This window comes from Malassezia globosa (genome assembly GCF_000181695.2).
Source record: "Malassezia globosa CBS 7966 chromosome Unknown mgl_sf_2.1, whole genome shotgun sequence".
In the NCBI taxonomy this organism is placed as follows: domain Eukaryota; kingdom Fungi; phylum Basidiomycota; class Malasseziomycetes; order Malasseziales; family Malasseziaceae; genus Malassezia; species Malassezia globosa.
In genome coordinates, this window is record NW_001849872.1 from 598,213 (window position 1) to 620,453 (window position 22,241).

General features: G+C 52.6%; 9 protein-coding genes across 9 annotated transcripts; 4 read left to right on the top strand and 5 right to left on the bottom strand.

Annotated features, from left to right (window-relative positions):
- Positions 1-281: 281 nt before the first annotated feature.
- Positions 282-1,469, top strand: MGL_1104 (uncharacterized protein; the record flags this gene model as incomplete). Its single annotated transcript, XM_001731784.1, has 1 exon — positions 282-1,469. One exon carries the CDS (start codon positions 282-284, stop codon positions 1,467-1,469), a length of 1,188 nt encoding a protein of 395 aa, XP_001731836.1.
- A 52-nt stretch (positions 1,470-1,521) lies between these two features.
- On the bottom strand, positions 1,522-3,309 carry MGL_1105 (uncharacterized protein; the record flags this gene model as incomplete). The annotated part of the gene is made up of 1 exon (XM_001731785.1): positions 1,522-3,309. One exon carries the CDS (start codon positions 3,307-3,309, stop codon positions 1,522-1,524), a length of 1,788 nt encoding a protein of 595 aa, XP_001731837.1.
- A 619-nt stretch (positions 3,310-3,928) lies between these two features.
- Positions 3,929-4,858, top strand: MGL_1106 (uncharacterized protein; the record flags this gene model as incomplete). The annotated part of the gene is made up of 1 exon (XM_001731786.1): positions 3,929-4,858. The coding sequence occupies one exon, from the start codon at positions 3,929-3,931 to the stop codon at positions 4,856-4,858; it is 930 nt and encodes a 309-aa protein (XP_001731838.1).
- A 1,906-nt stretch (positions 4,859-6,764) lies between these two features.
- MGL_1107 (uncharacterized protein) lies at positions 6,765-7,756 on the bottom strand (the record flags this gene model as incomplete). The annotated part of the gene is made up of 2 exons (XM_001731787.1): positions 6,765-7,003; positions 7,087-7,756. 2 exons carry the CDS (start codon positions 7,754-7,756, stop codon positions 6,765-6,767), a joined length of 909 nt encoding a protein of 302 aa, XP_001731839.1.
- Positions 7,757-9,230: 1,474 nt separating this feature from the next.
- MGL_1108 (uncharacterized protein) lies at positions 9,231-11,579 on the top strand (the record flags this gene model as incomplete). Its single annotated transcript, XM_001731788.1, has 1 exon — positions 9,231-11,579. One exon carries the CDS (start codon positions 9,231-9,233, stop codon positions 11,577-11,579), a length of 2,349 nt encoding a protein of 782 aa, XP_001731840.1.
- A 123-nt stretch (positions 11,580-11,702) lies between these two features.
- On the bottom strand, positions 11,703-13,727 carry MGL_1109 (uncharacterized protein; the record flags this gene model as incomplete). Its single annotated transcript, XM_001731789.1, has 1 exon — positions 11,703-13,727. The coding sequence occupies one exon, from the start codon at positions 13,725-13,727 to the stop codon at positions 11,703-11,705; it is 2,025 nt and encodes a 674-aa protein (XP_001731841.1).
- Positions 13,728-14,160: 433 nt separating this feature from the next.
- MGL_1110 (uncharacterized protein) lies at positions 14,161-19,509 on the top strand (the record flags this gene model as incomplete). The annotated part of the gene is made up of 1 exon (XM_001731790.1): positions 14,161-19,509. The coding sequence occupies one exon, from the start codon at positions 14,161-14,163 to the stop codon at positions 19,507-19,509; it is 5,349 nt and encodes a 1,782-aa protein (XP_001731842.1).
- A 404-nt stretch (positions 19,510-19,913) lies between these two features.
- Positions 19,914-21,431, bottom strand: MGL_1111 (uncharacterized protein; the record flags this gene model as incomplete). Its single annotated transcript, XM_001731791.1, has 1 exon — positions 19,914-21,431. The coding sequence occupies one exon, from the start codon at positions 21,429-21,431 to the stop codon at positions 19,914-19,916; it is 1,518 nt and encodes a 505-aa protein (XP_001731843.1).
- An 18-nt stretch (positions 21,432-21,449) lies between these two features.
- MGL_1112 (uncharacterized protein) lies at positions 21,450-22,182 on the bottom strand (the record flags this gene model as incomplete). Its single annotated transcript, XM_001731792.1, has 4 exons — positions 21,450-21,817; positions 21,871-21,906; positions 21,945-22,070; positions 22,113-22,182. The coding sequence occupies 4 exons, from the start codon at positions 22,180-22,182 to the stop codon at positions 21,450-21,452; spliced, it is 600 nt and encodes a 199-aa protein (XP_001731844.1).
- Between the last annotated feature and the right edge of the window lie 59 nt (positions 22,183-22,241).

Sequence of the window (22,241 nt, forward strand, 5' to 3'; positions counted from 1 at the left end):
CATGTATAGAGTTCTTCCATATACTTCTTGAAAGCACGGCTCTTAATTGTTAGGTTAATTTGTGTTCGCGAACGGCTTCTGTGGAATTTGCAACGCGGTTCGGCATGTTACCTCCACAACATGCATGAGACACGCGCGCTCAGACCTCCGTATGTATCGGTTGGCGAAAAATGAGGTAGAATAGGGTTGGTGAACCAACCAGCATTAAGCGCATCGATCCTGACTTTCACTCTTGCACACAACCACACTGTCTCCATTTCTCCACTACAATTGTCATTGCTATGCCATTCCATCTGTCTGAGAAGCTGTCGAAACTTATACACAAGGGACATGGATCGTCAGAGCATGTGTCGGTAGGATATTTCCCGAACTGGTCTATTTACCAGAAGGGATATAAGCCGGAGCATGTACCGTTTCAATACCTGACTCACATATTGTATGCGTTTGCAAATGTGAACCCAGACACAGGTGATGTATACTTGTCGGATGAATGGGCCGACCGACAAATCAAGTATGATGGAGATGAGGATGTAGGAGAATCGCCAATGCATGGCAACCTGAACCAATTCCTACAGCTCAAAAAGAAGCACAGGCACCTCAAAACACTACTGTCTATCGGCGGCTGGTCCTATTCGGGCAATTTCCAATGTCTAACCGATAAGCAGAAACGAGAAAGGTTTGTGCAGTCTGGCGTAAAGATTCTCGCGGACTGCGGCTTCGATGGTCTCGATATTGACTGGGAGTACCCGCAATCAGATCAAGAGGCTAAAACGTACGTGGACTTGCTTTCCATGCTGCGTGATGCCCTCGACAAGTACGGCCAACGTGCTACGCCTGAGAACCCACACTATTTGCTCACGATTGCTGCGCCAAGCTCGCCACAGCAATATCAAATTCTCCGGTTGAAAGAAATGGATAAGTTTCTAGACTTTTGGAATTTGATGGCATACGATTTCAGTGGCAGCTGGGACCAGACAGCGAATCACCAAGCCAACCTGTACGGTGGTGCGATCTCCGTATCAAAAGCGGTCGAGGACTACAAACATGGCGGCGTGCCAATGAACAAGCTAGTGATGGGCATCCCGCTCTATGGGCGTGGCTTTCTTGGCACAGCTGGACCGGGTCAGCCATATGAGCGAGTAAGCGAGACACCCGAAGGCACGTTCCTGTACAAGGACCTTCCGACGCGTAATGCGCAGGAACACTTTGACGAGCGCGCTGGTGCTTCGTGGTCATACGATGGCCGAGAATTCATTTCGTACGATTCGCCACAGGCTGCATGTGCGAAGGCCGAGTATATCAAGAAGCATGGCATGCGTGGCGCCATGTTCTGGGAGCTTAGTGGTGATGCCGCCCATGGCCACGAACGCTGTATTGTGCACTGTGTGGCGAATGCGATGGGACATTTGGACTCGTCTGAGAACCATATCGTTTATCCTGAAAGTGTGCATTCGAATCTGCGTGGATGAAAGACAAAGGTGCCTTCTTTTTTCTCCCTTGTGCCCCTTTAGTTACATCTACCTAGTTTTGGCGATGGTCACTAGCACCATGGCTATTGCCTCCACGATGATCAGTGTCGTCATCATCTTGCGCAAAGATTGTCGTGGGCTGGGTCTTGGCATACACGGATGTCCAGCGAGGATCATTCTTCGCTTTGTCAGCATACTTCAGCAGCGCTTCTCTCGGATCCTCCGATCGTAAATCACCTTCCCATAGATCCATCATTAGCGGCTGCATAGCTGATCGACCAATACGCCCACCCTTACCTCGGCCTTGCAAGGGCCGCTCAGGCACACGTGCGTTCTTAGGATTCCGTGGATACTGGGGCTTTTTGTACACGGGCTCGAGCCAGTCGTCACGTTCCGACTCTTCTGGCACGAGGATCGGAACATCTGCGTATGGATCAGACTTCGACGGGTCAGCAACATATGGATTTGTGCGTGTGCGAGCTCGCTTTTTCACTGAGAGGAGTGCTCCCAGATGCGAAGCTTGTTCGTCGTAGTAAACATGTACGTCGCCATCGCGCGTACTAGCAAACACCTGATTCAGTCGTGGATGCCATGCAACACGCACGACGCTTGACTGCGCCACGGGGTATACAAGTTGAGATTCAAGTTTGTCCGACGAAAACACTGCCAATTGGCCCCATTGGCTTTGCACATCGGACGTGTGCAAGGAGCCGCCTTTCACAGATGCCACCCCTGTCAGCACCTGGCTGCCATCAGGACTGTACAGAACATCAGTGCATTCGCTGCCGTTCGGCAAGTCTTGCTGCACGGCGACAGGTGTACGCAACATCCGAAGATCCCACAACTTGAGTGTGTTGTCAGCGCCTCGCGATGCGAGCGAGCTCCCATCTGGTGAAATCGCCAGGCCTGTCGCGCCTTCCGAGTGCCTGTGTGCACCAAGAACGTGGGCTGCAGGACGAGAAAACTGGCCCTTCGTCGACCACATGTACAGTGCGCCATCCTGAGCTGCTGCGATGATCGCTTGGGCATCAGGCGTGAAAGTGGCCGCGGAGACTTTGGTTTTGGTGCCGCGATCTTTTGAGCGCACGACAATGACCGTTTTCTGACTTGCTTTGTAGTTCACATCCCACAAACGCACCGTGCTGTCGGTGCCGCCGGTCATAAACTGTGTGTCGTCGATCGGGTGCCAAGCGCCGCATGTGATATCACTAATATGCCCTGTCGTGTGTCTCATGTCCCGCATGAACACATCACCTTTTTTGTAAACGGCCAGCTCATGACCATCGTAATCATATACACGAGGCTGTGTCGCTGCATTCAGGCACAGCAAGTTCTTTGTGCGCGGAGCAAATGCCAATTCAATCACAGGGTAGTTTTCTGCTGGTTCAAACGACTTGAATGGACGAAGGTCTGAGGACATGCCACCAAAGTCCCACATTTTCACGTCATAGTCGGTGGATCCCGTAGCTACACGAGCGCCACTGCGATCAATTGCTACCGCACTGACGGACTTTGTATGACCTTTGAGCTGGATCGAGCGTGTCAGTGGCAGGCTTGCAAACTCTTTCAGCACGTCGAACTCATGTGCCATTCGGCTTCCTCCTGATTCATGTTCATTGCTCTCTCTGTTTATATGTGTTTCTTGAACTTCATTTGTTTGCCGTTGGTCATTGGTACGCGGCCATTCTTGTGGTGGCTCCAGCTGGGACTGCGTCGCCGGCATATCCAGAACCGGGGTCGGGTTGGGAGCAGATTTTTTGCCCTTTTCCTTCCCTTGTCTCGTACTATTTGGCTTTCCGAAGCCTGCCGGCAGCATGGCCCGCAACGCCTCTTCGTCCATGGTGGTGGTGAATAGGGGGAAGCAATCCTAGTCAACCTGCAGCGATAAATTGAACATATGAATCCATTGGTGGAGGGAAGATCAGGTGGTCCTTTCAACAACTCGCGTCGCCACTTTATTGCTACGGTCACCAGAATATCCTGCGCAATTCACTGCCGACTCCACAGAATAGCTTCGCATCCCCTCTCCTTTCCCCCCTCACCAGCTTGGTCCGCTAGTGGCTTGGTTTCGGCGCACGTTGGTCCATGCAGCTTGTGACACCCGCCTTTCATGTCACACAAGACGACGAATTTTTGCATGTGCACCTGTCATGTGCAGAAGCCAAAACCGAGGAAGTTCGCATAGTGGCTGAGCATTGCACGTTTGGCTGCTTCGTTGATCCCACCTATTTACCGTACGTTCTTCCGCGCGATGATGTAACCGCAATACATGATACAGACTTTCTTTACCATGTCCTGTACAGCCACTTCATGAGATAAGCTCATGCAAGTCAGCCTCATCGAATTTTTCGTTTGATGCTGCGTCTCATTCGCTCACAGTGCATGTGCGAAAACAAGTGCGTGGCCAAGAGTTTCCGGGCCTCGATGCGCTGCAACCACAGGTCCTTTCGAACGCTGAAATGGCTCACATGGAATTTGATGCTCGTCGCAGCGTCGAGCACCCCTATGGCTTGGGTTATGAACGCATACCGCTTCCACATGCCTACATGGCAATGTGTGCTTCGGGGCGCGTGCCATTCGTTGATGTGATAGATCCCACGATCATGTCGTTATCTGAGCGTGCTATGCTTGCGGAAAATTTGGAATCAGAAAAATGGGACGAAGGCATGTATCTTGACAGCTATTTCGACTCAGATGGCGAAGTTGCCGGTGTAGTCCGTGTTGAACCATTGATCCTAAAGCGCGAGTTTCTCCCACACACGATGGGCGCGACCACACCAAAGGCTATGCCTCCCTTTACTGAGCAATCTCAAGCACTGCTCATCCAGGTATTATTTGCATACCTGTACGAAATGCATGTATCATTAAATGACGCATCGTCAGAGTCTGCTTGGACCATTTGCAAGCTTTGTCGCTCTATTGCATGTTTTGCCGAGCCATGGCCACAAAGCAATGCATCTTCGACTATGGCTGAGTATGTGCTGCATGCTTCATATCGGCGAGCCCTCACCTATCCATTGTATCGGTCATGGGCTCTTTGTGCACAGGTGCACAAGGATCTTTACTCGCTGTTAAGCAAATGCGATGCCAAGGCACGAATTCTGCATGTTTTGCGAGACATGGATGCAATCTTTGCACTCGCTCCTACAGGCACAGGAGTTCCGGAGCCGATGGAGATTGTCCTTCAGTTGATTTGGGATGTTTGGTTCGCGCCGCTCGAGGTTTGGGTCCAAACGTTGACGCCTGAGGACATTCGCGCGCTTGCCTCTACGATATTGATTCCAATGTCCAAAGCAGATGTAGGCAACCCCGGTGACTGGGACCTGGACACGTTGGAATGGGCCGCTCGCGAAGCTGCTGACGAAGGTGAAATCGGCGGCTACGTGTAATGCGCCATGTTGAATCCGTATGCAAACAATGTGCTCATGCGGATAGATTGGTTGGTTGGCGTAGCTGGAGGCGTGTCCACCTTGATGTGGAGGTATGCATTTGGCAAGCTAGACGCGTCATCGTCTTTCCAGTCGCCGCCATTGTTCCACAGGCGCAAGCAGCGCAACTGTGTATGAGAACGAGTCAGAAACGCCGTCGCACACATGGCGCTGATGAAAAAGAGGCTTATCATCGGCAGATCCATTGCCCAAAACTCACCAACATGAGCATTGCCCTTGAATACCAACGACACATTCACCGCATCACAGCGTTTGCTTCTGTCCATACGAACAACTTTCTCGATACCCCCTTACGGTGCATAGCGGAACCAGATGTCGATGGATGCCATACTTGGCTTGTGTTCCAACATGTTTCGACGGATGACGTGCGCGTGCGTGTAGTATGGCCGGTGATTCATGGCATTTACACTGCCACCGCCAGAGATGCATTTGTTTGTGTAATCCCCACGAGCTCGAAGTCATCACGACCCGATGAGATACCACCTTCTACGCCATGGCATACTTTTTCTCAACTCGATATACAAGGTTTACAATGTGCTAGCTGCGGTCAATATGTTGCACATTTCTCGTCCACGCCGCATATGCGTGCGCTTCCTTCAGACCATTGGGAAGAACTGGTCGATGCATGGATGTGTCATGGCGATCAGCGGCTGAATGTAAGTGTGACAAAAGGACAGCGTGACGTCGACGCCTATCGTGTGCCGACAGACGATGAGATCTGGGTGTCAAGCCTGTGGCTTAAAACGTCCAGCGACTGTGTGGTGCTGGATGCTGTCAACACGTCAGATCGAGCAGAGAACAATTTTTCTCAGGTACGTATTTCGTTCTTCCTCTTCCCCATTCTATTCCTTCTGCCCCTGCCTTATATCCATATGCGAGTGTTGGCCTGGGATAATGAAATACGGCGAACAAAAAACTAGTGGAACTCGAGGAGGGTGGACAGGCTCGTGCGCTGTGGGCTCTACAGATAAGTGCACCAGCAAACCTACCTGTTGTATCTTTCTTTCTCTCTCTTTCTCGCTCTGGAGGGGAAGGGTACGGGCCAGCAGAAAGTCGGCATTGGCCTATTTCACCGTGGCACGAGCGCAGGCCGAATAATGAACGGACGGCGCTTAGCAGTGTTTCGTGTTGCTTATGGCTGCATGGGCACTCCGACTGATACTACGGGTCCTACATTAACATGTAGATTTTTCCGTTCACGTACAGATCTATCCCTGGCATCCAACAGTCGATCGCGATGGCAGTCACACGAAGCGGAACAGGCGTACTTACCTACTTTTTTCAGACACATACATATCCTACCCGGTGTGCACGGTGTAGTGTCGTTCTTGGTGCTGCTTTAGATGCTGAGTCACCCAATGCAACGTCAATGGAATGGCTCCAGTGGAGTGTGATACCCACCAACGTTCGCCCACCTATCGATTTGCTTGGTCTCGTGCTGAGCAATCACCTCGTGGAGCAAATGGAGCGGCAGGCCGTTCATCACTTTGTGCTCTGTTCAATGCAATCGCCGGAGCCCTTGCCGCGTCTATTCTTGTGGGTATTTCAACCGCTATGTGCGCTTGCCATACCAAGTTCCTCTAGCACATATTCGATATGTGATGCATGCAAGCTATTGTATCGACCGATTGCAGGTGACATGCCGCGCCTGGCGCATGTGCCAATTGTCATGCCCATGGATGTGTGTGATGCTTTGGGCAAGAGACTGGAAGAAAACACAAGTTTATACCCGCCATCGCAGCGCACGCTCGGCGACTGGCACGTTGGATGGCTTCCCCGTAGATGGTCGACGTGATGAACAGACCCAATATTCTGAACGAAGACATGTATTTGTGCACTTCCTTCACTACATACGCTTGACCTTTGGTTTGCCTGGGACAACAATCTCGCCCTCCACACCACGAGCCTCAACGCCTATGCGAGGCAAGAACGATTGGTAGTAGATAGGGTCGCGGGATTTAAGGTATCGCAGGATTTTTGCTCGCTGATGGACCAAGTGGCGCATGGAGCGGCGGTTGCTATTGTCGTGCCGAGCTTGTTGCAAATGTTCAGCCAGGTTGCGGATACGGTACGTTAGTAGTGCAGCTGCACGTGTGTTAGTGGGTGTTTGTGTATAGATGTGTGCGGGAAACCAGTTTCGTTCCCGGCATCACACATTAGGTACATACCTTGCACTTCCGGGGAGCCGGTATCAGGACTACCGCTGTCTGTAGAGCGGCCAAAGTGTGCGATAATCCTACGAGTGTTTTCCACTTGAATACCCTTGCCACTTGCATTCCTCAAGTCGAGAATGCGGCCGAGCGTCTCAGCACTCTGTGCCTGCTCACTCTCGAGCTGTGCAAGATCCTGGGCCATCGCATCAGAGCCTTCATGAGCAAGCGAGGAATATGTCAGGTCCTGCGCGCGATCTGTGGTCATAACACGGGGCAATGACTGGAAGAGCGTGCGACGATCCGACGTGTCAAGACCAAAATTGAGGCGCCGTGGCCCACCATATGTGGCGACATCTGATGCGATTTGAGCATCTTCTTCCGCACGAGGTGTAGGTTCGACTGTCTGAAGACGACCGCGACGGTCCTCCATAAGACCCCATACCTCTGTTTTCGTGAGAATGAGCTTCGCAAGCTCAGAGTTCTCCCACGTCGCACGGCCTTCATCGTTTAGCCGGTGCGCAAGCACAGGATCAGGGGCAGACATTTCAAACATGCGCTGCTTGATGCTCTGCTGTGCTTGGTTCTTTTGTCGCCGTAGACGTGACGCACGCTTGCGCTTGCTCTCCAGCGCAGGCGCACTCGTATGTAAAGAGGCGTTCAATGAGGGCACCGTTGACACTGTCATCTGTATCATGTCAATGCGTGGTCGTACTGCAGTTGAGAGGCGAGCGCAAGCTCGAGCGGATGATATCCAACATGTCTCGAGCCACATATCGGCGCACGCCGTGTGTAAGTGACAGTGTTCGTCTTCTGGGTGTGGATCGAAGACTTGCGTCCGCAGCGCTGCATCAATCTGGATCACGTGATTCATATCAGCCTGACCCTCTTTCGTGCTCGCGAGGGGCAAATCCAACTTCTTTTTCTTCGATCAAAAACGCAAGTGTACGTTGGGTCCATAGCCGCAGGAAGAACCGACACTGACCATGCAGCTCCGAGCCACACCCGACCGAGTTGCCCATTGCGGTATGGGTGCCAAGGGGGCTCCGGCCCTCGTCGGGGACGAGATCAAATCTGCAATATAGGAATCTAGGCTGTTAGCTTGTGCGATGACTGTCTAGGGCCAAAACATTGTAGGACATTGCTTAGATGAGAATCTGACATCGTTCGGTATATAAGGAAGGGGAAATGCGCTATGAGGGATGACTCTGTGAGTGTGCGAATGCTTTGATTCATGGAATGACTTGCACGGGGATCGCTGTCGGTGCAACAAGTCATGCTCGCCTGCTATTGATGCAAAATGGACGAGTCATGTTAGTAAGCATGAGCGAGTGCCTACACATGGGATGGTACGCATGCATGCACAAGCGGACGACACTACACCTTTTCCCGCCCGCCACGATGGTCTGCCTGCCTTGGTAGACTCCTGCCCCCCTCCCACTCCCGGTCGACCGACTTGGCCCAGCGCACGCGTGCACACGGTCAATTTGGTCTTGGCACACATATAAATGTAAGATTCGCACGTGGAAGCCACGTGCACATGTCAATGTAAGTGGGCTGGGGGCGGCGCGGCGCAGCGCAGCGCGCCCGCACGCATGTGGTAGACCCCGTTTATGGGAGGTAGGTAATTGCTTCATACATACTTGCTGTGGGAACAGACGACCTTATACACGTTTCGTGCCGAGGGCATGAAATTGTACGTACGTGCTCAATGATGGAGTTGACATGGTAGCGCTCGGTACCTTGAGGAGAATGCCGTGGATGAGTGGCGAAGAGCATATTTAAACTATCACGGCTTGAAGAAGCTCATTAAGCGGGTGAAAGAGCACCGTGATGCACGGTTGATTCAGAGTTTCGGCACAGAGCAAAAGCCTCTACCCTCATCAACGACAGATACGACCTTATCGCCAGCGTCGCGGCTCCTACGCAGTGGCACTACCCTCTTCGCGCGAAAACAAGGTCAGGTGGCGAATTACGGCGCCATACCCAGTGAATCATCTGATCCAGAGTCCCAATGGCCACCAGTCCCCAACGTGTCGCTCGAAGGCACCGGACTGCGAATAAGTGATGATTCCGAGGTTGAGGAAGAAGAGTGTGCACCGACGCATCAGCGAAATGCAGAGAGCTTGCGTGAGGATGATTTGCTTTCCACCCCATATGCAATGCCGACTGATAGGTTGAAGGCTGCCAAGACCAGAGAACGGGACTCGACTTCGCCCTCTGCTACACCAAGCACTACCACTGCGTCGATATATCCTGGTGATGCATCGCAGACAGAGGTACCTTCTAGCCACGCATTTGAGCCACTTGAAACCCTTCTTGTGCGCTTGTTGGACGATGAGGAGCGCAAGTTCTTCCGTGCACTTGACTGCGAAGTAGAGCGCATCACGCGCTTTTACAATGAGCGAGAACACGAGGCCGTGGAGCGACTGTCGACGCTTGTGACGCAGCTCTTGGAACTGGCGGAGCATCGGCGCGCGTACAAGGCACAGACAAAGCGGATAGGGAATGGTCAACTTGGCTTAAAGCACATTCTATCGAGGGTGCCTCGTAGCTTAGATGCGAGTGAAATGCAGCGACTCCGTCTGAGCACGCAGGGCCTTGAGCCACAGGATCCCGAAGATCCAAAGGCCGCGAGCCAAGACGGAGAGGATCTCGGAAATAAGCGCCGTGAGTATGCGTTGGAGCAAGTACAGAACTTGCGGTTATGTCCCGTGCCAAGCACACCACCCAGGCCGGCGACACCATCAATGGAAGATCATTCCCACCAACATCAGTATCAACACGACCCTGTTCATTACAAGGCAGCGCGAAAGAAATTACGAACAGCTGTCATTGAGAGCTACCGCGCACTGGAGATCCTTAACAACTATGCGATCTTGAATCGCACGGGATTCAACAAGATTCTGAAAAAGTTCGACAAGACACTGGAGACCCAAATCTGGCATTTGTATTACGATGCGCGCATAGCGAAAGCGTCAATTGTTGCCTCCGACACTGTGCCGCGCATGATCCATGCTCTCGAAGAAATTTTTGCCAATTATTTTGAGCACGGGAACCGGAAGCGTGCAAGAGACTTGCTGCGCGCCGGTGCAGCGCATGCACTGATGCCGCATGATTGTGGTCATAGTGCTAGCACGTTTATCACCGGACTATACCTGGGTGTGGCGTTGTGCCTGACAGTCGAGGGGTTGCAGGGCGCAATGAAGTCCAGCACGCAAGCACAAATTCCCTTGTGGCCCCAGCTGCTTGTTGTTTACTCGGCCCTGTTTTTGCCGACGCTATTTGCGTTGCTGTTTGGACTGAATTTAATTGCGTGGCAGCATGTGCGCATCAATGTCGTCTTTATCTTTGAGTTTGACGCTGCCAATGCACTGGAGCCTGTACAATACTTTGAAATACCTGCTTTCTTTCTCTTTCTTCTATCGTTGTGCTTTTTCTTCTCGTTTGCAGGCAATGCGCCAGAAGCAACGTTGCTGGCGCCGACAATGTGGCCATATGTGTGGCTTGGCACGGTGTTTGGCTTACTGGTAAATCCGTTGCCGATCATGTACAAATCCAGCCGGCGCTGGTTCGTCCGGACATGTGCACGTGTGCTCTCAGGTGGACTCGTTGGGAGTGTCGAGTTCCGAGACTTTTTTATCGGCGATGAGCTTAATAGTATTGCATACTCCGTGAGCAACTTATGGCTCATGGCCTGTGAGTATCGAGCGGGATGGATTGCACCCAACATGTGCGTTGGATCTGCGTCGCTTTGGACACCTGTGCTGAGCTCAGCACCGGCCTTCCTGCGTTTGCTCCAATGTGTCCGACGCCATTACGACTCGCACGGCTCGACGTGTGTGCATTTGATCAATGCAGCCAAGTATGCATCGACGATTCTACATGCATTTTCGTACTTTGCGTACCGGACAACTGGGTCGCAAAGCACGCTCTGGTTTGTCGCATGGATTTTGTGTGCGACGATCAACTCGAGCTTCACCAGCACTTGGGACATCCTCATGGATTGGAATCTCCTGCATGCAGATGCGCGTTTTCCTTTGCTGCGAATGCATCTGTCATTTGATGACATCTGGCCGATGTACTATTTCGCAATGGTGTCGAATGTGGCGATTCGCTTCATTTGGATCATTTATTTGTTCGGCACATCCAAGTCTGTGCCGATACGTGCATTTATCGCCGCCTCGCTAGAAATGCTTCGTCGCTGGCAGTGGAACTTTTTGCGTCTTGAAAACGAGCATGTTGGTAATGCTGATACGTACAAGATCGTGCGTGACTTGCCTCTCCCGTATCCAGTGCAGCGGCGGCCAGAGTCCACTGCTGACGAGGAGGATGAGCTGGGCATTGGTGACAATGAGGCCTCTCGCGCGCCGTCGATGTCCCAGCCGAATGTGGAGGACCAGCTTTTTGCTTCCCTCACTGAGACGCGAATGCACTTGGACCAACACCGACAGCAAGAGACGACGTCAGCGTTGGGACGCAAGGGAAACAAAGCACCTCGTAATGAGTGAGCAAGTGAGAGAGTGAGAGAGTGAGAGAGTGAGAGAGTGAGAGTGAGAGCTGAATTGTCTTGGTTCATATCCCTTGCTTGAACGAAAACTCTATCTAGGCAAGATGCTGTGTCATTCATGCGGCTACTGATCCTGCATCGATGCGGTAGAATCATGCCAAACGCCCGGAGACAGAGCATCACTTCCAGGCTTAAGCAATTCGTCTAGCAGGAAGCCAAGCCCCAGACCCACATCATTCAGCAGCTGCGCGCATTTCCGCGTGATGTCAATGGCTTCCTGGACGACGCGTGGATCCTGATCGACGCCGTACACTTGACGGCGGAATGTCTCCGCATATGACTTGACTTGATCGGATGCCCACTGTACAAATCCGGACGCCATCCGATAGTCCTTGAATGCGGCCATGTACCAGTCGCCCGTATTCTTGATTAGTGTAAAGTACAACATAGCCAGCTCAGAAATGTAAAGACTTACATCGCCCTCGTACTTGATCTGCCGCGTACGCCGATGTAGGAGGTCGGAGCGGGCCTCTAGAAGCAGGTCGCGAGCCTCGCGCCCTTTGTCGAGCCGCACTAGCAACGCCGCATCCCGCACGACCATCGACTTGCGCTGGTAGGGCGATATGAGCTCGGCACTGATGGCATTCACGAGCTCGCTCGCACATGAGGTAAAGTTTTCCACGAGCAAATACAGGGGGCCCTCAGAGACAGGACGGCTTGCAAGGCGCTTCTTTCCCTCTTCGACAAGAGAGACAGCTGCCTCCCATTCACGCAACGCAATATGCACAGCCAAGTCATCAATCACACTGTTGAGCCACGGACCCAGCGTCTGTGCTTCGTGCGTCGTCGGCACCGTCGGTGTTGTGCGTTCTGCCAAGCCGAGCTCTTGACTTGATGGGTCCATCGCCCCGTTGCCCAGCATCGACTCGCCTGCATGACTAGACGACGATGAAGATGCAGCGCCTGCCCTCGTTGAGGCCGACGAAGAGCCAGTCTTGCGCAGCTTCTTGATCTTGGCAGCCAGCGCCTCGCCGACGCCGCGGAAGGCACGCAGGAGCGCTCGTTTATCCTGCGCTCGCTCGGTCCGATATACAAACGACTCCTTGCCATGTTTGATCTTGATGGCATTTCGGACGTCCTTCGTGTCCTTAAGATCCACAACAACAATCTCACTAAGATTGAAGCAACGCTCAGCAACGAGGTGCACGCGGCTGCCGTACTGCCGTTTGCGCTGAACGGCTATTAGCAGCAGGTCATCAAGCAGGAAAAGCGCCACGGCCTGTTTGGGTTTGTAGGTGGCAGCATTGACTTCGATAAACTGGCTCGTCTCAGCAACGAGATGTCGTCCCGGGATAAAGGGCACGAATTTTTGGGATCCTTCGATATTTTCCCACAGTGACGTCAGCTGCGCCTTGTAGATTTGTTCAAGATCGACCATGCTATTGCGTGAGCGGCGGTGTGTGCTTTGAAGAGATGAAGACGATCCACCATCCCACATCGCTTCGCTGAGCGGGTCTTCGATCTGCAGCTGTTGTGGCAATTGCTTCCATTCGCTTAAGAGTTCCTTGAACTCGAGCATATCATTTTCAAATGTTGCAATCTCACGACTGATTGTGATGAATTCCGAATAGTTCTTGAAGACCTGCTCCTTCAGCTGCTTCTGTGTGGTGCTTTGGATCGTCCCGAGCGTCGTTTGCAATGTCTGCAGTCCCGACTCGTGCTGCTTCTGCACTTGGTCCGCAACAAAGGCACGCGCATCAAAGTTTTCGTCGGCAAACACGTCGGCGCCCACGACATCGCCCGCGGCTGATGCGCCACTCCATGTTCCTTTCGCTAGAGTCTCGGCGGAAGCTGGCACTGGCGAGAGGGCCACCATGCTCGATGGCAGCGGTGGCAGCGGTGGTACGTCTGCGCCACCTGAGGTGCCTTCCTTCGATGCAACTGGCGCCAGTGAGTCAATACCTCTCATGTAAGATAGACCTGGCGATACAGAGGACGATGCATACCGCACAGACAATCGATGCCGTACTTTGTCTTCTTTATCCGCCTCGCCAGAGACTTTTCGCCGCGTAGATACCTGTGGTATGTTGCTGCTGTTCCCTTCGCGCGCATAGAGCGTCGTGGGGCGCGTTCGTAACGAGCGCGACATGCCCAAGATGGAGAGGGACGAGATGCGTGCCTTACGTAGAGAGCGTATGCATATGTATTTTGCGTCTGGGGGAGAAAGGGGGCAGGACGTGTGCCATAAATTAGTCAGCAGCTGTAGTGCGTACGCCAGAGAGACCGTCGCCCCGACGGAGAAGTCAGGTCAGGTCCAACAGGTCAGTTGGATTTGTGGGTGTGTCGCATCCTCATCATATTGTGGAGCAAGCCAGCACCACGCTCCGCGCGTTGGCAAAGAAAGCTGAGCACACACAAACTTTGTGGCATAGCAAGTGAGCTGGCTAGTTAGCCAACCAGCGATCCAGCTCGGACGTATCTTTTTTTATTTTCTTTCGACATTGTGGCGCGCTCGAGAAAGTGAGTGGGTGGACGAGTAAGTGAGAGCCTTGGCGTGATTGCGTGGTGGCACAGCTAGCTAGATGGCATTCCATCCTGATGCGCTCGTGACACGGCAAGTTGCGACTAATGCCACGACGCGAACAAACGAAGAAGAGACAGGAGCTCTTTGGCGAAGTTCGGCCGCCAAGTATGAACAGAGGCGATGGGCTGAGCAAACTGAGAAGGCACTGTACCAGGACGCAGCCTTCAAAAGGTACCAAGCGTCAATTGAGAAGGCGCTGAGCAAGTTCGAGAGCGTTGCTGAGTGGGCGGACTTTATTTCGTTTCTGACACGCCTGCTCAAGGCGCTTCAGAGCACCACGCAATTCCATGCCATCCCAAACAAGCTGGTGGTCGCGAAGCGGCTCTCGCAGTGCCTGAACCCTGCGCTCCCGTCTGGTGTACACACGCGTGCGCTCGAAGTGTACACAATGATCTTCACGACGATTGGCGTCGATGGCTTACGTCGCGATTTGCAAGTGTGGACGCCGGGTCTCTTGCCGTTTTTCCCTCATGCCGCCACGTCTGTGCGTCCGCTTGTTCTAGACGTGTACGAGCGATTCTACTTGCCACTGCAATTCGACTTGCGCCCAATGACGCGTGCTTTGCTTCTATCGCTTCTTTCAGGACTCGAAGAAGAGTCCAGTGAGTGCTTCGACCGTGTCGTGGCGCTCCTTGACAATATCGCCGCATCTGTAGGTTGGCCGTTCTTCCTCCAGACCATGTGGAAGGTCGTTGTTACTTCGCCGAACGTGCGTCTTTGTGCGTTCAACTTTCTAGCGCGACGTATGCCCAAGATGGAGGCGGCAGACGCGCCGGCGCTCGAGGCCATCGATATAACGCTGCTGGGCTCTGCACTATCGCATGCGCTAAGTGACAGCGCACTCCTCGTGCGTCGGCAAGCATTGGATTTTCTCATCCAGCACATGCCTCTGCATGCGCGCATGTTTGTACAGCTGCCTTCAAAAACGCAGCTGTTCGATGCCGCCTTAGGAACAGTCCTAGGTCGCGATATTAGTTTGAATCGACGTCTCTTCACATGGCTCTTGGGCTCCGAGGAGTCGGACTCGGCCCAGCAGGCGTACTTTTCTGACCATGCGCTTCCCCATGTGGCACGCATGGTAATCCATGCAATGCGAAGTAAAGAGCAGGCTCAGCGAGCGTGCAAGATTTACGTCTCACTCATGGACAAGCGGTCCATTGCACAGCCACTGCTGCGTGTGAGTGTGTTGGATGTGTTTGACGCGTTCATGTCCCATGTGCAGGTAACACGGCAACACGAACTCTATGCGACGGCACAAATGCTTTTTGAGTCGTTGGACGAGTATCTCCTTTACCAAGCTTTGTACCGTGGGATCAGGGCACAGGTAGCTCAGTCGTGCCGAGGCGATTCCGAAGAAGGTAATAGCAATGGTGGCAAAAACGGTGACGATCAGCATAGTGCGAAGAACGTTTGCGAACATGGCACTGAGAACAATGCCACTCCTACCGAGACGCTGCATATTGATGCAGTTCGCCTGTGCAGGTATATACTGACTATTTTCAAGCCACACGAGCAGGAGACGCTGCATATCCACCTGCCGGTCATGGTGATGGCTATCATGAGACTCGTCTTGGATGACACTGTCCAGAAACGCATTCCTGACGACTTGGCCCATGCATTACTCGAGGACGTGTATGAAGTGGTCCAGCTGATAGATGCGCATGCATTCTGTCAATGGACGCACGCACTCGAGCGTCTCGAACTGGACACATCTGCGGAACAGTGGTTCTCTGCTACACCGCCAGAGCATGCGCTGACGCTGCAAGATGCTTCGATGTGCACGGCCATGATTCAGGCGCTCCTACAAGTGGCCCTGTCGGAGTCGAAGCGGGCTTCGCAGCCTGATGTTGCAGCCACCTGCTGGGCGATCATGGACGTCCTTGTTGAGCGACTGGATGCGGCGCGAGAGAATGTGCCTAGCATGACCCCGATCGAGCTCTCTGCCTCCAAATGGGACGAACATCTGTTTTCCCACGTCGCATGTGCCTCGAACTTCGTAGACATGCATGCTGCCCTTCGCGCAGCATTGCATCTCTCTGCGAGTGATGCGATTCTCGGCACGTTTGCTTTTGCACAGCGACAATATTTTCAGTTGACCATGGACAAGCTGCTTCCATATTTACAGCCAGACACGTTCCAGCATCATGCGGAAGCTGTTCAGACATTTTGGGCTGCGAAATCCCTGTGTCCCGATGATAATGGCAGTGTGTACCTATGCGCACAACTGTGCGGAAGCACGCCATCTGCTCGTACGCGAGCGATGCACGCTGTCGGTGCTTTGTGGCGTGCTGGTGGACATGCCACAGCCGAATTACAGGCGCCTGTCCTTTTGGTGCTTGAGCGACTAGGCTCACTAGATGCGCTGGAAAGGCTTCAAAGCCAAACCTGGCTGCGGACATACGTCCATTCGTTCGACGCGCTCATGCTGATGCTCGTCGACCTCCTCGTGGAAGTACCGGCAGTTCGCGTTCCTGCATCTGTGTCCACAGCCGGGCGAGTGATCCTTGCCTACACGTACGCAAGGCCATTCGATCATGCGTACATCAACTACTATCTGCAGATGCTCCAATGTCTCATGGCCGGGGAGCAGGCAGGCGTCGTGGCCAGTGTGCAGCAAGTCAAGTACGCGTGGCGAGAGAACGTGTCGGCTGATCAATCGTATGGAATCCCGTCTGGTATTGTGATGGATTTCCTCAAGGACTATGTCTTTGTCTTGCTCCGCTCGTCGACGGGCAATGACGATCACGCGTTGACGATGTCATTGTGCCTAGACATTCTACGCCTGCTCTTGCGAATGGAGCCCCACACTAACTGGCAAAGTGACGTCGAAAGCTCGTTGATCGACATTCTCCTGCTATGCATCGATGCACGCAACGCCCTGGGCCAAGTCATGCTGCTGGACTTCCTTGCACACTTCTTGCTGCACTCATCAGCTCCGCGCACAGACGATTCCCGCGCCACATACGCAGATCTGGTGCGTCGAGGCTTGCTCGATACGCCCGATGAAAGTGTGTTGGTTGCTTGGGCCGACTTTGTACAGGCGATCTGGCCCATTACAAAGCACAGTATGCATGAGTTCTTGCTTCCTTTGTGCAGCACCGTAAAAGATGTCCTGGTCCGAGCCGCGCACACGTATCCAGCGCCCCGCGCTCGCTACCTCGCGCCCGAGACCTCATTGCCCTTGGTGCGTGTGCCGGTGACCGAGGTGGAAATGAATCAGCTCATCTCTGTGCTGGAGTCTGCCTTGACCTATGCTTTCGAGTCCTTGGAGGCACATGCGTCATCTACAAAGCAGCGCATCGAAGACACGTCCAGCAGCTTTCTCGGAAACATATCGAGCGTGTTCCAGAGTGAAAGTGGGCTGTCGTCATCGACACACCCATCATCGGCGTCTGTGCCATCGACGTGGCCATCCTCTGTGCCCATGTCCGCATCACACAATCCAATGGTCCGTCATACCGCTTCTGTTGTGCAGGCACTTGAGTATGCGTGGCTCGTTTCACTCGAGTCAGCTTGTTTGCGCGAGACCTTCGCATGCTGCACACGCACGCTAGAGCGTCTGTGTGCGACACGCACGGGCCCCACCCTCAATGCTATTATCGATCACTGGTCGCGATGTGTTGGTGCGAGTCGAGACCCATCATCCGTACATGAATTGACCATTATCCTTCTTGAGAAGCTTGCGCCCAGTACGCAAATCGTCTTTACGTCCGTGTGTGAGGCAATTACTGCCAAGGTCCCCACGCAGGATCGGAACAAGAAAGGCGCTAACACTAGTAGCGTCACCAGCATCGGCTACAGCAGCAATTCCCAATCAGCTGGCGACTGGATCGCTCACGAGTCAATTCTTTTCGGTTTTCTCGACTTATACGTATCGAAACTCAGCATCGTCGAGGCAGCACAAGTCTGGCCGATCGCCGCCATGCTCGCAAAGAGCATCACAACGTCCGTCCACAAGACTGTTGTGTTCTCGACACTAGACGTGGTAACACAGATCTGCTTAAAACTTGTCAATACACGCGTCTTTGAAGAGCAGCGCTCACGTCGCGATGCGCAGGATCTGTTTGTGCGTCTGTGTGAACTGACACTGTCTTTGTATGCACGCACGCTGGATCCATCATCATGGACGTCGGCGTCGGCTGGCACCGGACGTGACGGCGACGTTCCTTCGATCGCCAGCGACAAGGACAAGGACGTGTCGGATTCTGAGTCGACACCTACCACCTCCTCGCCGCCTATTCCTGCATTATCAGCATCACCCCCAATGGTCGTCCAGTTCTTTAGCTCGTGCGTGCTGCCTGCATTGATGATGCTAGGAATCGAAAACGACAAGGTGCAGAGTCTATCGGCAACTCTCGTCTACTACGTAGTCGCGCCTGGATTCCGCGCACGGCAACGACTATGGGAGCCCGAGGCCCCTGTGTTGGACTTGCTCAAGAGCCTTTGTCGTCTTCCAAACACATCCAAAGCTTGGCGCACGTATGTTCTTGACACTTTCCTCGATGCCAAATTCTTCTCACAGTCGCTAGACATGGGCAAGCATTGGGCACCAATTGTAGCTTCGCTCTTTGATTCAGAGCGAGAGCGACTGAACACTGACGTCATATCTCGTATTACAACGTCTTCATCCAATTTGTTCACAAGTCGCGAGTCAGATCTTCATGCACGCATCATGGCAATCCGCCGTTTGTCATATGTCATTTATACCTGCAAGACTAATGCTTGTTTAGTGCAGCTTCCTCTCATACAAGAGAAGGTCGTCGATATCCTGCGTTCCCAGCCCACTGACCTCGTCCATGCGGAGGTATACCTATGCATGCGCGTATTACTGTGCCGCTTTGCGTCGCAACACCTCTCTGGTTTCTGGCCAATCATCCTTACGGAGATTTTGAAGATTCTGGGCCAGACGAAGGAAGACCTGCCTGCCGACAGGTCTGACAGGCTCCAACTGGTGTTCAGTGTGGCGAAACTCGCCGACTTGTTGATTACGTTGCAGACGGAAGACTTCCAGATTCATCAGTGGCTTCTGATTACCGACACACCTGATGCGCCGAAACTCTCGGGCCACGCTATGGCTGACTCACTTCTTGACTGCATTGCCAACGTAGTCAAAAATGCTGGGAAGAACACAACTCATTTCGATGTCAATGACTTACTGGAGCGCGTTCGGCTCCGAAGGCCCATGTTGCAAAACTCGCAAATTAGCTCCATAACCAGCTTGGAGCCGTTCTTTTTGACCGCGTCTCGTGCATTTTATCAGAACGAGTTCTGCGGCTCGCTCGACTGGAACAATATCAATTCGTGTTTACTTTTGGATCTATTTGAACCTATCCGAATTGGCGTATAGAGTAGGATTAAATGCATACAATTTACGGGTGCTATTACGTCGAAGTAGGCGTTGAGAGCTATCCTGTAGTGGCGAGCGTTGTACTTAAGTACAGTAAATTTGGACAAATTCAAGTTGAAATGCAACCAAAAAAATTCGAGTGACTGGATCTGAACATCAAAAATGTCATAAGTAAGAAAAAAGTGACCAGCACGGGGCTCGAACCCGCAACCTCCTGATTCACTAAGCCAACGCTTCGTAGTCAGACACACTACCAATTGTGCTAACCGGCCCTCCATCCCTGCATGACGTCTAGCAGATATCATATATAAATCTAATTGCTAATTCCCATAGTTGAATACGCGTTTGTTGCTCTCGTTTTCCTCATTTTTCGACTTTTTGGTTTCAACGGAAAATGCGTTCATCTATGTATTAAATATGTCGGACATGGCGATTCTCCATTCGCCCCCCGTCTTTTCAATTTTATCGCGTTCCTCAAAGTAGTCGCGTCCATCCGGGCCGCCGTATTCCCAATCGACACCGTTCTCGCCCAGGTGGAACCACTGCGGTTGGTGCTTTTCGCCAGTCTCTTCCAACACTTTACGACGAATGCGTTGCTCATTCTCCAACTTTAATTTCAGTTCTTCTGCGGCATCAGCATCGCCATCTTCTAAGGCGCGCTGGTCAGGTCGGAATCGAGAGTCTGTAGGTGGAAGTACATGGCGTATATCATCTGTAATCTCATTGAGCGACATGGCAAAGTATGTGAATCCATAGTAGTCGGACGCATTGTGTGGCATTTTTTCTGCTTCCCACAATGGCTCGCTCTTTCCTTTCACTGTGATTCGGGCCACGCTTTCATCCCACCGTCCTTTTATAAATCCAACCTTCGCTTGGTTCGCATCATATACCGTGCCCTCAATATGGTTTCGGTTGGCAGCGCCACCAAACATAGAACCTTCCTTGAACTGAATTACCAGATGCTCATCCGTTTTAATATTGGTAATCGTCATCTCACCAACGTGCTCGAGGTACTTAGTGCCGGCGAGCAAGTTGCGCATAAACGAACTTGGCTTCACAATGTTATATTTATCGCCTGTGTCCAGTTCCACAACCTCGGTACCCTCAGCAATGAGCTCTAGCGACTTCCCCCAAAACTTATTCTTCACTGTGCCCGCAGCTGTGGTTCTCCAGCCTGCCCCGTATGCATACGACGCTGTAACTGGTGGCCGGTGCACCACTTTTTCAGCAATAAAATTGAGTTTGCGGTCAGCACGTACGCACTCGAACGTCTCTCCCAGAAGTGGGTTGAACGGCTTACGGGTCGATCGCTGGGCCGTGGATGCATAGCTACTCACAGCAAAAGCACCGACCAAACAGATCCGCTCGATAGGGTCCGCCGATTTCGCCGCTCGCTCCAGAATAGCCGGGGCGTATTCATACTCCTCAGCGACCGCCTGGAGAATTGACAAGGGTGCATTGAACGTCACGGGGAACGAGATAGCCGTCAGGTCTTTACCAACATTCTTTTTCAGAATCGAAAACAATGATACATCCTCCCCTGTTACGGGAGCTGGCAATGTCTTCCGGTACGTGACGTTGCTTCGCGGACCGGTCAGAGTCGTCATTGGCACAGAGAAAGGTGGCCGCTCAATGGCTCGTTGACTAGCTAGCGCACCCTCATTTTCTTTGTCGTCGTTGTTGTCTACATCGACCATCGCCTCATCTGTTTCATCGTCGTCATCTTCGTCATCGTCGCCACTCATCTCGTACTCCACTCCATCAACCATATCATCTGCATCGAAAAAGTCAAAGTCACCGTCATCTGTCGACAATACTGATCCACTTGCACTGTGTGGCATGCTTTCAGCGGCCGCATCAACTCCCAGCAAAGTGCCCAGCGCCACCGCCCGCTGCTGCACCAGCGTTTGCGGCAGAGACATCTGATAGGTTCTTGTTCGTCAGAAAGGCAGTGGCGAGTTGCCAGCACGAGAAATCGGTCGGCTCAAGGGCGTAGGGGTGCGTCGATCATATTCACTGCGTGGTCTTCGAGCAAGGTGCTGCCGAATATATTGATGCTGTTCCTGCACCTGAGCAAGTGCCGTTAGCACATTCTTTATGTCCACGGAGGGGTGCGAGGCATTATAGAGTTCGAGAGAGCGCATACTTGAATTCAGTAGTTCCTCTGCTCGCTCCATCGTGCTTCCCAATGTTCCTGTCACCACTGTAAGAGGGGGTGCCAGCAAAGTCGAGCCGCTCCATTGGTGCAAAAATTTGCGTAGCTCGGAACGCCACACCTGGAAGTCAATGTCATTGAGCATTTTAAAGTCTAGAATGATGTTAGCATGTTATCTCTCTTTCCGAGTTCCTCTTAGTACATACGAAACACATTTGATCCGCTATCGACGTGGATCGTGCCTTCCGTTAGACAAGCAAAAAGCCTCGATCATGCGTACCATGTCGAATGTCTGAACTCACACTAGCGTGTGGCACCTCAATAATGCCACGAGATCCACTCTCTGGGTTCAGCGCATAAGAAAGAGTGCCGTCTTCGAAAATGACAAGCCAGCGCTTTGCATAGCCTGTGTCGTATTAGCCCAACGCTGTGAGAGTGTTCTCAGTACCTTGCATTTTCTTCTTTTTCTTCTTTAAGACCCATCCTGAATGCATCAGGCGAGCAGTACTTGCGTCCATGCTGATGACCTTTCGTGCTCAGATCCCACGCCGACACTATCTAGCACAGATAGACCACT